The sequence below is a fragment of the Cynocephalus volans genome, chromosome X (assembly GCF_027409185.1).
Source record: "Cynocephalus volans isolate mCynVol1 chromosome X, mCynVol1.pri, whole genome shotgun sequence".
NCBI classification, from domain to species: Eukaryota; Metazoa; Chordata; class Mammalia; order Dermoptera; family Cynocephalidae; genus Cynocephalus; species Cynocephalus volans.
In genome coordinates this window covers 144870188-144886710 of record NC_084478.1, presented here as the reverse complement: position 1 = coordinate 144886710, position 16523 = coordinate 144870188, and the positions used below count along the sequence as shown (strand labels likewise).

Sequence of the window (16523 nt, the reverse complement as noted above, 5' to 3'; positions counted from 1 at the left end):
GTTATGGGCAGGATTAAAGTTGCTTATTAAAGCTGAATGGGTAAGCTTGTGGGCTGCTTGACTTAACCCTTGGCTATTAGTCAAAGCTAAGCCTTTGAATGTTCACATTCATGAAATGGAGGAGTTACCCTGGGGCAGAGGTGGTGGTGAGAAAAAAGAAATGTCCATTTGAAAACAAACAAGCAGTCTGAGAGTTCCTGCCTCTGCCCCGGGCTTGAGAATGAAGAACTTGCTGCTTCTCAATAAACAGTGTCATAGAATAAAATTTATACTCAAGAAGAAAATGATTATAAAAGCTAAGGTACTATTTTTAAAATCTAAAGATAGCACAGTATAGTATGTGGTGAAACCTTAGGAAAAAAACCCAAACATTTTCAGCAACCCCCTTACATTTTTTACATAGACTGATAATTCTAGCTTTTTTTCATACCCTTGGAGCATTTAACCTAAGAAGGTTAAAATGTATTCCAAAGAAAGCAGAAGTTAACCAGGAAAATTTCCCTGGTGAGTCACCCCAAAAAAGGAAGGAAAAAACTACCTTAAACAGAAAGCATTTGCTTATATATTACATTAGGCTTAAATATTATTAATTGATGAGGATTTATTAGTGATTAACGATTTTTTTTTAATCTGGAAAATCCACCCACTTCCAGGTCTTTCTTTCAGTTCAACAGTTAATAGATGTAATAATGGTCCTTCTCAGTTCTGTAAAACGCAAAAGCAAAAAGCATCCAGGAGAATGGGATGATGACTTCAGTGAGAAATTTACCACAGAAGTCAGAGAAAATAAAAAGTAAAACAAAGAGTACTTTGAAATGTGGTTCGGATATGAGTTTTTACTATCAGAGATTCTCGCTGATTTTGAGACGGCATTGAATTGTCTGTTTTATTGCTGAAGCATGCCTGGAGGGTTGTTTCCAAGAGATTCCCTTCTCATTATATAAGGTCACATCAGCCGATTCCCGGAGCTTCACATCTCATTTGAGGAGAAGTATGAGGTATCCCTGTAACCTCTTACATCACAAAATCTACTTGAGCTGGGTCAGCCCTTGATTATTTGTCCCCAAACCTGAAAGCCCCTCCCCTTTATTCCACCATCTTTCCTGGCACGTGGTCTTGCCCCTTTCGTCTTAAAGCTCGTGGCCACCACTGTGCCTTGTCTGCTCACCCTAGTGAGCCTTGCCAGTTCTTTGGGGCCAAGTTCTTTCTGCCTTTCCTAACATACCAATTAGCTAATTCGATTAACTCTCCTAAGGTAGAATGCTAATAGGGGAGTGCTTCCCTCCAAGCTGAATGTGGGTATAACAGGGGCTTCTTGGAAAATGCTGTGCTGGTGAAAATTTTCAAGTCGGTGTTGTGGGGTGGGGGTGCCTCTTACTTCATACTCCACAGCCTCCAGTGCCACCTGTATTTACAGCTGTTCCTATTAATGTGACTTAGCAGGTGTGGGCACAGCTTGGCAGTGTAACAGATTCATTATTTTTTAGTGAAAGAAAGAAAAAGAAAACAAGAAAGAACACATGCGATTAGCAATCCACAATGAGATACCAACAGTTACACAGTAATTACCTTATAGAATCAGTATTAGAAATGTACTGCATTTAATCATGATCTATTATTCATTCATTAAACTGTTAAAATGTATTTTTAAAATGTGTCATTGATTATATCTGTCAACTGGTCATTCACTAAGTATTGGGTACTACAGGGGAGACAAGATAATATAATCAAAGAAATTATAACCCCATTGAGAAGAAAAGATGCCCACATGTGGAACAAACTGGAAAACAGCACAATAAAGTGATAAATTATGTGGTTACAGATAATAAAGGCAATACACATATCAATCTCTTTGAGTCCAGGACTTTTAAAAATAGAAAAACCGAGAATAGCCCTTTGCATTTCTAAGGCTTTTCTTTACAAGTTATGCTCTAGTTTATGTACCATATAATCCTGTTATCTTATCTCTTCCTGCCTAGCAGGGATCCTTGTAGCATTTCTAGAGCCTCCTTTTGAACTGTGAGTTTCGTCTGGCCCCCTAGATAAAGACAAGGCTAGGCAAGTCAGATTAGTTTATGAAACAGGACCGCTAATTTAAAAATAATAAAATATAATAACTGTACCAATCTAATTTTCGGTAGATGGCAAGAAGTTGTTTAAAGAGCTCGCTTTTATTTATTTATTTTTGACCGGTAAGGCACTATGTGGTCCACACCACGCTCAGCCAGTGAGTGCACCGGCCATCCCTATATAGGATCCGAACCCTTGGCTTCGGTGCTACCAGCGCCGCACTGTTCCGAGTGAGCCACGGGGACGGCCCAGAGCTTGCTTTTTCTAATCTACCCCATTCTTCCTCAACTTCTTGCTGTCTTCCATAACTGTCAGTGGACCAAGAGAAGCAAGGCCAGTGTTTGGTAGAACAGGTGGGGCCTGGGGCCTGTGGAGGCCAGGCAGCTTTAGAGCCACGCAATGCTGATGGAACTGGGGGGGCGGGGGGGCCAGGGGGAGGAGACAGGTGGGAGGAAGGGGACTTTCAGGAAGACGTGAAGTCTGCCTGCAGAGCCCACGCCTGTATAAGGAGACAAGGGAGAGTGTCCATATATATGAAAAAGGAAGTGCTGGAGAAAATATATTTAGAACAAACTCTAGCAATGAGATTTAATTTGGCTAATCCATGGCTGTTAAAGTCATGGGGCTCATTTTTTCAGTTTACCAATAAATTTACTGAAAGAGATTTGTTCATCTGAAAGCAATTCCTATATGGGAATTAGTATGAAAGTAAAAATAAATCAGAGGAAACAGGATATGGTTTAGATAATTCTAATATTTCTGAAAGAATGCCTCCTTGTGGAAAAATCTATTTACCTCTAACATTTTTTTTTTTCTCTTTTAAACATACAGACTTCTTTTCCTATGACTCCGGCACTTGTAGCTAATCCTGCTATGACTTTCAATCCTTACTTGCCTCATCCTGGGATGGGCCTGGTTCCTGCCGAAGTTTTCCCAAATGCACCTGTTCTGATTTCTGGAAACCCACCTTTCCCGTTGCCAGGAGTTGCTGGACCAAAACCTATGCGTTCAGATAAACTGGAGGTATTTGTGAAGAAATATATAAATATCTGTAGGATAGATATTAACCTTATGTATGAAGTAACAGTCTCAGAGCCCAATGTGTTGAGTGTTTTAAATAAATGTACCTAAGCTTTTTTTAGTTTATGGAGTATAACCTCAGAAAAATGTTAAATGTTTTACTATTGCAATTATACGCTGTTCTTCAGTGAACTGATTCAGTTGTACAGTAGGTCAAACAATATTTTATGTGTCCCCAGCCATAGACTGTGCTATGGCACAAGAAGTCTGGGTGGCAGTGCTCCTTGTACCCACCCTCCAGCTTTACAGAATGGGATTACTGTATTTGTCAGTGAATCTCTACTTGCTAGAATAATCAAACTGAAAAAAAAAGTAGAGTAATCTAACTCTGTATGATTACGGAATGTAAAGCTATATGAATGCAGAATGTAAATGTTTCATAGTGTCTAAACCTTTTTCTCCATTTGAAAAATGATGTACTAGATAATAAATATCCCTTGATGTCTAAGAATAGAAAATATAAAAGAAATTTTAAATAGCTTTTTGATTTATTGAAGTCCCTCAATCTTCCCTTGTCATTCTTTGTACATTGAAATAAATAACTAGTTGATTTCTTACAAAGACAACTCTATTGGCAGCCCCCTTAAATGCCTTCAATGGTAGCATATTGTAATGGAATCTTATCGTATATATAACTCAGTCATGGTTCACAGGTTGGCTGTGGAAAACCACCAGGGCATTGCTATGTGATAAGGACTCATCTCAGACCTTAAAAAAATCTAATTACACTTGAAACTATGTATTAACTAGAGGATTAAAATTGGTTTTCAGTAATATGTTTAAGGACTTTTATTTCAATGTAAGAAAAACAGACTCCTTTCCTTTGGGGATAATGTAATTTTTTTTAATGAATATAAACTCTGTTCTGTGTTTACATCTCATAGTGAATATGGCTTTACATTACCCTTCATCTTTTTAGGTTTTTCCTAAATAAATGACAAAATGCATGACGGTACTCGAAAAAGGTTCATGGAAAAATAGAATTAAAAGAGAATACGAATCTTTCCATAAGCTTTTTGAAGTACCCTCTTATCTGATTACTCTTACATCCACTGGCAAAATAAATAAAAGCCAATCGCCGCCTTCCAGTCATCAATGTGATCTGAGTGTGTGCATGTGTTGTTTTTTCCTCTTTAAGGTTTGCCGAGAGTATCAGCGTGGAAATTGTACCCGTGGGGAGAGTGAGTGCCGCTATGCTCACCCTACCGATTTCTCCATGATCGAAGTCAGTGATAATACTGTGACGGTCTGCATGGATTACGTTAAAGGTCGCTGCTGCCGGGAGATATGCAAGTACTTCCATCCACCTGCACACTTACAAGCCAAACTCAAGGCAGCTCATCACCAGATGAACCATTCAGCTGCCTCCGCGATGGTAAGAAAAGCCTGCACTTGGGGCCTGTCTGTTTTAGGGCAAATGATTAGGATATTCTTCAGCTGGCCTAATAGACTGTAACCATAATCTCCGATAGTCATGAGTACACCTTAATATGAGCAGTCAAGGTTATAAGCTGGAAAAGAGAGAGCCTACTTATTCTACTTTACTTACTATGATTTTCTAAAGTTAATTATTTAAAAGCTTTACTAATGATTTTAACCTACTCTTTCTCCCATTTTCAGAGAAAAGGGTATAATACATGATATAAACAATAAATTATTTTTGAGTGCTTTTTATAGTCTGACTATTTTTAATATCCTAAAAAGGCAGAAAGTTGCCTCTCTGCTCTGTGAGTCGCTTTCATGAGCACTTTGCTGCTAACATCTTCAGTGCCTTTCAAAAACAGAGCACTTAAAAAATGGGATATTAAGTAGGTTCTAATTTCCTAAAGGTCGAGGTTACCTTTTCCTCTTTTTTCTGGAAGGATAGTACTGAGGACAAAGGCAGCAGTCTGCTAAGGCTGGGAGGGGGGATTTCTAGAGGGTTGGGAAAACATGCCTGGATTTTGAGTTATCTTAGCAAGTCAGTTTTGGGGAAAAGTTCTGCCTTAATAACACTGAAAGGTAGGAAGTAGGACAAATATTTGTGTAACACGGCAGTGTGATCGGTTAAGGAATAGGAATTATGGGCCGAGCCCGTGGCGCACTAGGGAGAGTGCGGCGCTGGGAGCGTGGTGACGCTCCCGCCGCGGGTTCGGATCCCCTATAGGAATGGCCGGTGCGAGCGCCGGTCACGAAAAATACAAAAAAAAAAAAAAAAAGGAATAGGAATTCTGAGTAAGTGTGACACAGCTGTCAATTATTTTGATATGCTGCTTGCTGTTCATTTCTTTTTCTACCTGGACATTTCCTCATGTAGTGGGGTCTCACAACCCCAATAAGGGAGAAAACCCTAAGGAAACCTCATGTTCCCTGGCTGTGGAGAAAGCACCGCCAGACCCTGAAGCCCAAGAGATGGAGTGTGAGGTGAATCTCCTCACGGACACTGATATAGTTTAGACTCCCATGACAGAGACCTTGCCTTTTCACAATAGAGATACATTTATTTTTATTTTTATTTTTTATTTTTCTATTATTTTAATTTATCAATATACAATATAGTTGATTTTTGTGTCTCTTTACCAATTCCTCCTTTTCCTCCCTCCCTCTCCCGCCTCCCCTGCAATACATTTATTTTTAAATATCCCTATTAAGAAGGTTTTTCTCATACTGAGGTGAAATTTATCATGCTGCTGCTGGGACTTCACAAAATAAGTCAATTGTCATCCTGTAAGAGAGTAGCTCTCATGTCTCCTCTTTAAGCTCAAAACTCCAAATTTCTCCAACTTTCCTTGTCGATTATGGTTTCAAAGACACAGCACCATTGTGGACTAGCTCTGCTTTCTCAGTACCCTTGTTCTTTCAGAACTGAACCCATCACTTCGTGAAGGATCTGAGCACCAAAGCTGAACAAACCTAACTTTCTCCCTTGATCTGGACAATGTAATCTGTTATTGAATGTTAAAAAAGACTTCCCCCAGGGTTGTTTTTTTTTTTTGTCTTAAATGCTTTTGACTGGTGAGATTTTTTTTTAAGCTATGAAAATAACAAGGTATCTAGAATGCAGAATTTAAGCCTTCAATTTTTTGATTACTTATGTTGGTTGCATGGAGTTTAGAAATAGCGTAGGCCTATTAAAAGAAATGCAGTTTCCCCCTAAAAGTAAAGGTTCTTAAGCAAGGGTACTTCAAAGAGTCCATGGAAAGATTTGTATTATCTGTTAATTCTATTTTTCCATGAACTTTTGGAAATAACCTTATACACATGGGTTGTGCAAGAAATGTCTTGCTTGGGCCGTTGTGCACCTGTACCCCTGTTCAGGCACGGGGTCTTCCTGTGTATCTGCCCATTTCTGATGATTTGGGTGTTTGGTAGAATGTATATGTCACAAGTCAGCCCCATATTATTTACTGCATGTAACCAAATGACTAGAAGAGAGGAGATCAAATGTTCAAATCACAAAGAAATGATCAAGTTTTGCAATGATGAATGTGCTAATAGATCAGCATGCATTGTATACATGTATTGAAATTTAACTCTGTACCCCGTATATATGTATAATCAATATGTTTTTTAAAAAAAGTCATCCCCAAATTTCCATCTGGAGAGCTAAATATTATATAGTAGGCCTTCAGTTGTTACTTGTGGACATCAATATAAAATTCCTTTCTGAGTAACCTATCAAAGTGGGGTTTTAGAGGTAAGGTCAGATTGGCCAATAGAAATTTATTTGAGGTAAGATTAAATAAAGGAGATCTTCATGAAGAAGTTTAAGATTTTTATATGTCTAAGGATTCAAAGTGAAATGCTTTGTAAAAAAGGGATTTTTACCCTGTTAATGTATATATGCTGAAAGCAGCATGTATGCTGGGACATGTTTTTTAAGTAATGTGCAATTTGCTGAGAAAAAAAATGTTAAATTCCAATGAATCTGATCCAGGGGCAAGTTATAAGCACAGTGAGATTTTGAAAAAGACTGTAGACGTGAAAAGAGGATTTAAACATGCTAATAGGTTTTAGAATTAAACCCTACAAGGACTTAAAGCAAATGGTACATACTGAAATGTACAGCAAGCCTCTCTAAATGAGAACTGTATACATTTTGCTAACTATCTATAGTATCTGGGGGAGGTAGGCGGTGGGGGAGGAATGATGCATTTGCTTTTTCCTTACATGTTAGTTAGGAAATACACAGTTGTAGGATTTGAACCCGAAGTCTTTGTATAAATTAGATTTTGTTTTATGGGGTCTACAGTATCAGACTCTGATCTACAAACATCTGTTTTAGCACCTATATGCATTTATCTCCTAGATCCATGTCAGAATTTTACCTGACAGAAATCTCTTTCCTGCTATATCTGTGGCTTCTTCTGGTCTCTGATTTGCTATAATAGCTTTCTGTCCCATCCTGCCCAAGTGAGATCTAAATTAGTGAGGTTGAAAGCTCTCATTTTTCCCCCTGTATTTTTATTTTCTGTTTTGGACTAACCACTGATCTAGTGAACTGGGTAATCTCTACAGTTGGTTACCTTGCTGTGTGGGGCCACTGCTAATTGAATGTCTCGTTCAATAGATATCCTTGATATAAGCCATGCCTTATATAACTGGTGCTTGCTTGGTTTGAATACATATATTACTTTCTCTGGTACTAGTGATTAATCCATCCCTCCCTCACAGGCTCTACAGCCTGGTGCATTTCAACTGATACCAAAGAGATCGGCACATGAAAAGACCAATGGAGCCACCCCGGTCTTTAACCCCAGTGTTTTCCACTGCCAGCCAGCTGTGGCTAACCTACAGCTCCCGCAGCCGGCATTTATCCCTGCAGGTGAGAACTCCGCTCTGGGCACTGCGGCCACCTTAGTGATGTATGTCATGGATGTACGCAGCTTCCAACAAGCTTTTATGGGAAGACTGTGGACATGTATTTTGATTAGAAATAAAACAAGGCAGTTATGCTTGATCTGCTAATATCTAGAACAACCTGTTTTTCTAGTGTTCCTGAAAAATTAATGGTTTAAAATCAAGCTAGGAAGAGGTGTCAACATTTTTTCTTTTTAGCTTATCTTATTTTTTACTTTTATTTTTTGTTGCTTTTGATTGATTCACTTGGGTCAGTCTCAAACTAATTCCTTGACTCTTAGGTATCACTTTCACAGACAGTGATCTAAACGCTCTCAAAAAAAAAAAAAAAAAGGAATTCCCACCTTTTAGCACAGCAAAGAACTATAATCAATATTATCTTTGATATGCCAAAGGTAGTTATAATAAAGCTACCCTTAAATTTATAGTATGGAATAATATAGTATACATAAAATAGGTAATTTTAGCCCCTAACTCTTTAACGAGTTAATGTAAAATTATAGCAATTTATTATATTTTTTTACACTTTGCAGCATATTTTATGTTACCTCCTACATTCAGCAAAAGTTTTCTACCAAATTGAATAGAAAATTTTAAGACCTACACATTAGATCACGCTACCTTGACTACTTCCAATTTGTCTTATAGCTCTGGAATGAATTTGGTAGCCAAGGAAGTCTAGCCAAGGTAGTTGGCTGAATGTGATAAAATTTACATTGCTCATTCTAGGTTTTCTCAACCCTACAGTTACTTTGTTTAGAAGTTAGACCTTTTTTTTCTTTTTTCTTTTTGCCAGATTTGGCCAACCTAAAGTCTGGATTTCTAAGGAAGAATGTCAGAAAAATTCCCCTCCCCTTAATTAATAGCAAAATAAAAACCTGTCTGGCAGAGAGCCCCCTCTTAATGAAAAGCCAATTTGCCATATGTTCATAGTAAATTTCTCAGTTACAGTGAGGTGGAAGAGGCAGTATTAATAGATCAATGCTCTAAATAGAAATATGGGCACCAGGTATCAGATCCTGGAGCATATTTTGAAAATGATATATGTCATAAATTAAAATTCTTCTTTTTATGTAAAAATTATTTAGGATGTATTTGTCCAAAATAAATGCAATTTAAGTGAGGTAATTTCTTTAAAGAAAAAATAAAGCGCATTTTTGTACCTAAGAATCCAAGAATTACTTTGATTAACTGGGTTTGTGATCTTAAAGCGAATCTATAATTGTAAGCATGGAAGATTACTGGATTTGCATGTGCTGATTAATTGATATTGCAAAGAAAATATCTTTCTAGTTAAAATTTATTTCTATCAGTGAAGCTTTAATAATGAAATATGTCTTTTCTTTACTCTCCACGCTTTTCTGCATGGTGTACAGGGCCAATACTGTGCATGGCACCCGCTTCAAGTATTGGTAGGTTTTGTACAAAAATTCTCAACTTTTTCTAATCTTGAAAAATGTGTTCTCTCTTGTGACTATGAAAGAGATGAGTGACTGAATGATGTGGCTGGACATTTTCTGAGTATTTAAGGTTTAATATGGTGCTTTCTGTTTTATGTCTTTGTGGAGTCAAAATAGTCCTACTTTGCCAAGTCCTAGTTGGTTGCCACTGTGGCCAAATACTGACCCAGCCATTTCTTTCTTTCTACCCTAAAAATACCACCTGAAAAAATTTTAAATGTTTCTTTAGCTAGCTAGAATAAGCCATTTTTTTGTTCTTAGTTTTACATCTATTATTTTAAAAAATATCTCAAATGTATAATTTGTAAAGTAAAATAAAACAATTGCTCCTCCCCCCAAATTGTCCATAAGTCCTAAACCATTCAGCACTCGATGTTGAGAAAGGATGAGTTAAACAATGCTACAGCATTCTGCATTGTTCTGTGATGATTTCTGTAGTGTTCTAGAATTGCCACCTTTACAGAAACTAGATAGAACAGAATCATTTCAAAACGTCTCGGGGGGGGGGGGGGGGGATTTTGTGATTTTTAGCAGCCAGTTACACACATATCCTTTAGTTAGCCAACAAAATATGGTAGCCATTTCTAAGCCATTTTGCACATCAGAAATACTGAAGAGGATGAGAAAGCAACTCATAGCTCCTATAGTCCTCATGGGCACCAGGAACAGATCATGAGAAAATAGCTCTGTTCCATGAAGAGAGGAGTGATCTCACCCCATCCCACCCTGCCATCTCATATCAATCCAGTTCTTTTTTTTTTGAGAGTTCGCAAGAGTTTGAACTGGTCCATTGGTGGACCAGAGTAGATGTAGATGTAGAACTCAAAAGACATTCACGGGCTTATTGACGTAAAACAAAGGTCAAAATGACAACCACAAAGTAGCAGCACTCACTAACATAGCAAGATCTCAACCCTGGCAGTGGGAGTGAGACATCTGTTATTGAGGGATTGGTTGTGCCCTGTAGGAGTTAGCAACGTTTCCATTGATACTAAGAAAAGCATTGCATACATGTGATTGGAAGAACAGACTTCTGCAAGTTTGAGAATTGTGTCTCTGTCTTCACATTTTGTGGCTGTCCTTTCACCTTTGGAGCTCTGCTTAGGAATGCAAACTGCCTGCGTTAGTGGTGCTGCTTCCTGTACAGTTGCTGTCCAAAGGGAAACAAGGGTATTTGCAGAATTGGCATGTGAGACAGTTAAGGGATGGCTATAGGTAATGGGTAACTAGAGATGAGTGGAAGGGATAGCTATGGAGTTTCTGTACACCACCATTTGGGGTACATTTTCGGTTTCTGTGACATTGCATATATTGATTTTCCTCTCTCTGGCCATTCACTTTCTCTGTAGACTTTCAGACAATCTGAATTCAATCAGTGTAGACATGATAAATTATTATGTATGCATGCTTGCCATTCACAAGTTAATGCCCTGGTTTGCTTTCCAAAATGAACTAGAAATTAGAAAAGCATCCAAAAAAACTTTCAAAATGAGATAGAAACTAGAAAAGGCAAAAAGAAAACATCCTGAAAGAGATTTTGCAGCTGCTAGTCACTGTAGCTATATTTGCTGTGAAGATAAGATTTTCTCTGAAGTATTCCATGTATTTGTTTGATAAATAGCCGTAGTTTCCAAGGAGTTTGCCGGAGGTGTACTTAAAAACCTTTACACATAATCCACTATATTCTTCATATCTGCTCCCCTACCACATAACCACCAATCAAACTACTACTTTTTTTGCATGCAGATCAGGTAAGTAAACATAATTGTCACTTAGCGCCTACAAACTAGTGACAGCACTCACGTTCATGAGTCAGTGAAGCCAACACCAGTTCACAATTCCCTAATCCCCTTTTAAATGTGCACCCCAGTTACTTGTCTGCTTATCTGGCTGCAGATAGATAGCCCTGGTAACAACATCAGATTTTTTTTCATATGCACTCATTATAACCCCTTCTGAAAATTTGGCTTTTTGTGTCAACTACAATGTGATTCGGCTCAAAAACTTACTAAATGTTGAGAATGGTTCTGTTTTCCTTAATGGTAACTCTAATTGGCTTTCCCCTCTTCTCTTTTTAAATTTGTCCCTCTTCCATGCTGTGTTGCTTTGCACTGACTGTGATTGCATGTTGCATCCTGGTGTATCCATCATGATGACATCACATGGCTTGTTGCTGTGATTCCTACCACACCTCATCCCACCGTATGTGTCATGGTTGCATAAATGCTCCACCCTCCCGTGTGTTGTTTCCACGGTTTCCTACTGAAAGTGCCCATGATGCACGGTGCTACACCTACCACTGTGTCTGCAGCAGCAACACCTGCCACCAGCGTTCCCTTCGCTGCAGCAGCTACAGGCAATCAGGTTTGGCCATTTATTTCACCTGTTCAGACCTAGATAACTACAATGTGTTGGTAAGGCGCAGTATATCCTTTTTGGATTGGTGAGAATCATTGGTCCATATTCTTAGGTTTCTTAAGCAGTTGTCACACTTACAAGTGTTATTTTTGTGTATATTCCAGAGTACTGTCTGCACATTGTTATTTATCCTGAGATTAATCAGCAGAGTTTTACTAATTTTTAATCAGTTACCAGATATTTCTTTTTATAATCTATATCCAATTATTGCTACCACAGCAATCCTTAAAATGTATATACTAAATGTTTCTTAAATGCTTCCTCATTGGTCAAGAGAAGAATTTATTTTACTGCCATTTTCAGTTATTGTGTTTGAACTTTGACTTAGTGCAGTCATCGTCTTTACCTTTAGAACCACTGGAAAGAAAGCAAGATAACATTTCTTTCCAAGGCACAGATGTCCTTATCATTACTGAGTTGATTACATCAGAAATTCCTTCCCATGTCAACGTTAGATGTGCTTGTGTTGTTTTGATTTTCATTTGCTTTAGGTATTTCCAGGCAGAGTCACAAGGCAAATGATAAGTTTTTGGGGAGTCTTGAAATTGTAAGGAGACACATACAATAATTATTGTATAATGTAATGGTAGTTTTGCCTTATCAAACTGGTAACTATGCTTATAGACTGCAAGATCCACTGCTGTTTAAATTACAACTATGATAACCATAAAGCATACAGAGCATTAATTCATTGGGGGACAAACCATGTTCTAATCTGTGCTTTGCAAAATTTACTATTAGTGGAAATGGTTAATATGTCTAAAATTTTCTGTGAAATTGATTATGGTTATTGATTACCTTGTCCAAATAGTGAACAAAATAACCAGAATTCTCTCAAGAAGTTATTTTAATCTAAAATCTTTTTTACTACTATAGATACCCCAATTATCAATAGATGAACTGAATAGCAGCATGTTTGTTTCACAGATGTAGAAGTTACCAGTAGAACAGTAAGTTTCTTTAAGTATTAATATAAATAATATTTATAGGCTAAATATTTTATCTGCACCATTGCATTGCTAAAGCCTTTGGTAAATAGTTTCATTAATAGACATTGCTTATGACTTTTCCAAATTAAAATTGTGAGAGCAAATATGCAATTTTTTTTATATGGAAGTGACAGCTGGTACTGTATTTTCCCAGTGAGCTTACAAATTCTAAAATGTTTTTCTGTTATTAAAGGAGTGTGATGTGTTAGCCAAAGGCATAGATCATTTCAAATTTAAATTCTTTAACATTTTTATAACTTCATTTTTTTATTGAAGTAAAACAGTAATTTTGTCAGGATTTGACTGAGATGATTATCTTAAAGTCAGTAAGCAATTGCTTCTGTGATTGTAGGAAATAGTGCTTTTACTATTCTATGTAAGTCAATTAGAATTGCTCCAGCTGTTTTGAATTTTGAGTGACATAATTTAGTCATTTAATCATTATTTTCATTTGAATCTTTTTTTTTTTTTTTTTAACTGCTATTGTTGGATTTTTTTCCCCATCACCTTGATCTCTTTGCCTGGTCCAGAGCCCGTAGTAGTACACACTTAATTTGAGCAGTTGTTCACTTGGAACATGTGACTTTTGAAGCCACTTAAGACTCCTAGATATCTTAATTAATTCTAGGGACTTATTAAACAAGTGTACCAACTCTGAATTGCATACCTTAGTCATTGAAAGTTGGAACTTCTTACAGCCGGAGTGTATTATTTGGTTGAAGGAGGCAGCAGTTCTGTTTTCTTTTGGACTCGTTCCCAGATCCCAGCAGCCCTTCTTTCCCACTGAGAACACACAGGCCAGGCACACTCATCATGCTGGACAGAGCCAATAGCTGACTGCACATTAAATGAATAGGTCCCCTCAATCATAAGGAATGTTTTAAAAAAGACACCTTTGAGTATATGGAATAACTGAAGGAGCTATAAATTTTAATAGTTTTCAGGGGTGTTATCTGGGATAGTGGCAACTTGGGAATAGCACCAAACAAGAGAATGTAGGTCTTGCCAACAATCAGTTCCATGTGTAACAGGTGTTGAAAATTTCTACAAAGGCTAAAGATGTAATTTTGTACAGTACTATATACCTAGATTTCACGCTTACGCTATTTCTGCATGGCTCTAAAACATTCAGGTAAAAAGTTTAAAGCTGATTTCACATTTGCATATTTCAAAATGTTTGATAGTAAACACGTTTTCTCAATATATGCCAGTTGAAGGAGGTGGAAGGATGGGTGGATGTTCAGCAAAAAGTTTTGGCATCTCTGCTAACTTAGGGCAGTTCTCCACATTAGCACTCGATAGGAACCATAGACTACAATAGCTACATGGCTCTTTACTGATTGTTCCCAACAGCCCATTTTCACAGATGTAGAATATCAAATTCAGAGTAGGGAATACCTTGGCATAGTTTACACACAGAACTGGAACAAAAACCAGTCTCCTGACTCCTAGTTAAATAATCCTTCAATATTTCTGACTCTTTTTTTTTTTTTTTTTTTCTTCCCATTTCAGTTGAAATTCTGAACAGCAGAGTTATGGAGTATCAGAATCTCTCCGTGAGAACTTCAGTATGGCCTTTCTATACATATTCTCATACGTCCTCTTCTACCAACACAGCAAGTGTGGTGCAGTCAATGTATTAAGCAAAGCAAACATACTAGCCAACAAGTTCAAGTAAAAAATAAAGAATTAAAATCAATGAAGATGTTAAAACAAAACACATATAGAAAATTAGTAACTACCATCCAGCTCATTTGAATTATCAGGTAAAACATGACCATAAAATTGTGTAACTTGTGACCTTACTCTTTGTGATTTTCCAGTAACCGTTATGCTAAGTGAATTTCCACAGTGTACTGTTGGCTTACAGTACATCATTGGTGGATAAACATTTGTCTGTTTCTGAAGTGTTACCTTACTATTTTGTTTACACAGTAGTCTGTTGGGTTGGTTTAGAATGTAACAAATATATCTACTGCCATTTTCCTTGTTACTGTATTGTATTGTGTTGTTTTTACATACTATATAGTGTTTTGCTGTATATGTGTGGTGTTTGATTTCAAGTAAAATGTTATTAGTGGAAAACAAGTATATGTGTTTGAAAACCATGACAGCTTCATGTTAGTATGCTCTCTTTCTTTAGAATATTTCTGTAGATTTCTTGGGGCAGACATTTAAAAAGGCCTCACTTTTGAGTGTGCACTCACAAACATGCATGTGTATAGTTTGTACCTGCATATCTAATCTCGCATAATACAATCAAATTACTAGATTTTTTTTTTCTGAGAGAAATAATTACCTGCACAAAGCAGGGAACTTTCTAAAACATTAACCCCTCATCCACTCCTCTTAAATAGCTTGAAAAATAAGAATTTACCTGTCAATCAATTTCTCAGCATTTATACTAACAGTTATGTAAAGTGCCCATTACATTCTTTGTGGCTAAAGAATCCTATCTCCTAGGTTGAGTGTCTAAAACTGAGCCATTTGCCATCTTCAGCTGAGAAACTGGTACTTGGAGCTTTAAAGGTATGCTAATTACAGGCTATAAATCAAACAGAGAGATGGGGGCGTGGAGATAGTTTCTACATACTGAAGAAACATGTGTAAAACCCTTGCAGTGTAATCTTTTGCACAAGTGCCATTTTCCAAATGCAAATGGCTAATGCTTTTTAGACTACGCTGAATAATATGTAAGATGTGGTCTAGCAAAAGTCAGGGTGAAAGAGAACGGTTCTATGTGAGGCCTTTCCTCCCAAATGGATTTTCTATTGATCACAAAGGGAGCCTGAGTACAGATTTGGAGAAATGGTGGGGACAGGGACAGGGAGGTGTTTAAATGTATTCTTTGATTTATTTGAAAGAACTGGGAAAGATGTCTGCAGTTGGCCTTTAGCTTCAGTTCAACTAAGTTTTCTGTTTTGTTAAACACTTCAGTGAAGGAGCAAGCACCTGTGATATATGGCAAGTATTTCCCTGTCCAAACTTCAACCTCAGACTCATAACCAAGTCTCTTTTTTTGTTTATTTGGATTTGTTTGCCTTTATATGTGTTTGAAAATTATAATACAGAGGTTTTTAGCACCCTTTAGATGAGAGAGTGGCTATACTCTACAGAACTGAGCTGAATTCACATTACTAATACTTAAATAATTTTGCAACCAAGTAAAATAGTAATTGATTCCTGTGGTGTGTGGCATACCTCCTCCACTCTACTCAGTTATTAACTTTACTCTTATTATACAGTCGTCGAAACATATGCTGTTTTACATCAACCTAGGTAGATTTAACATTGTCTACTAAACATATATTCTCCCACTGTAAAATATAAAACCATCAAATTTGAGATATATATATATATAAAATAGAGCTCTTTGATATATATATATATATATCAGTTCTTTTTCTCCTTCATGAAAATGACAAGCAAAGAGAAAATTTGATTTAGAATACCTTAAAGTGGCTAGTAGTGTTTGAATCACAGAACAATGTGCTTGGCAAAGACCTTTTCACGGTTGATGAAACTGAGGCCCAGGATATGTGACTTGCCCGAGGCTTCCTAGCCAGTGTGGGACCCAGAAATATCCCGACTCCCACTGTTCCTCCTTTTCACATTGTTTATGCTTCCGAACATTTGAGACTCTATCCCAAAGCTGATTGATTTGGCT

General features: G+C 37.2%; 1 protein-coding gene across 2 annotated transcripts in view; it reads left to right on the top strand.

Annotated features, from left to right (window-relative positions):
• Positions 1-12800, top strand: part of MBNL3 (muscleblind like splicing regulator 3) — a 65371-nt gene extending 52571 nt beyond the window's left edge. Inside the window, exons 3-8 of one of the 2 annotated variants that reach the window (XM_063084421.1) lie at positions 2902-3093; positions 4289-4525; positions 7906-7954; positions 9366-9401; positions 11719-11813; positions 12744-12800. In XM_063084421.1, the coding sequence (XP_062940491.1) occupies positions 2902-3093; positions 4289-4525; positions 7906-7954; positions 9366-9401; positions 11719-11813; positions 12744-12800 (666 nt within the window). Of the gene's footprint in view, positions 1-2901; positions 3094-4288; positions 4526-7803; positions 7955-9365; positions 9402-11718; positions 11814-12743 lie in introns of both variants that reach the window. The other variant, XM_063084420.1, reaches the window with a different exon arrangement.
• Positions 12801-16523: the final 3723 nt, after the last annotated feature.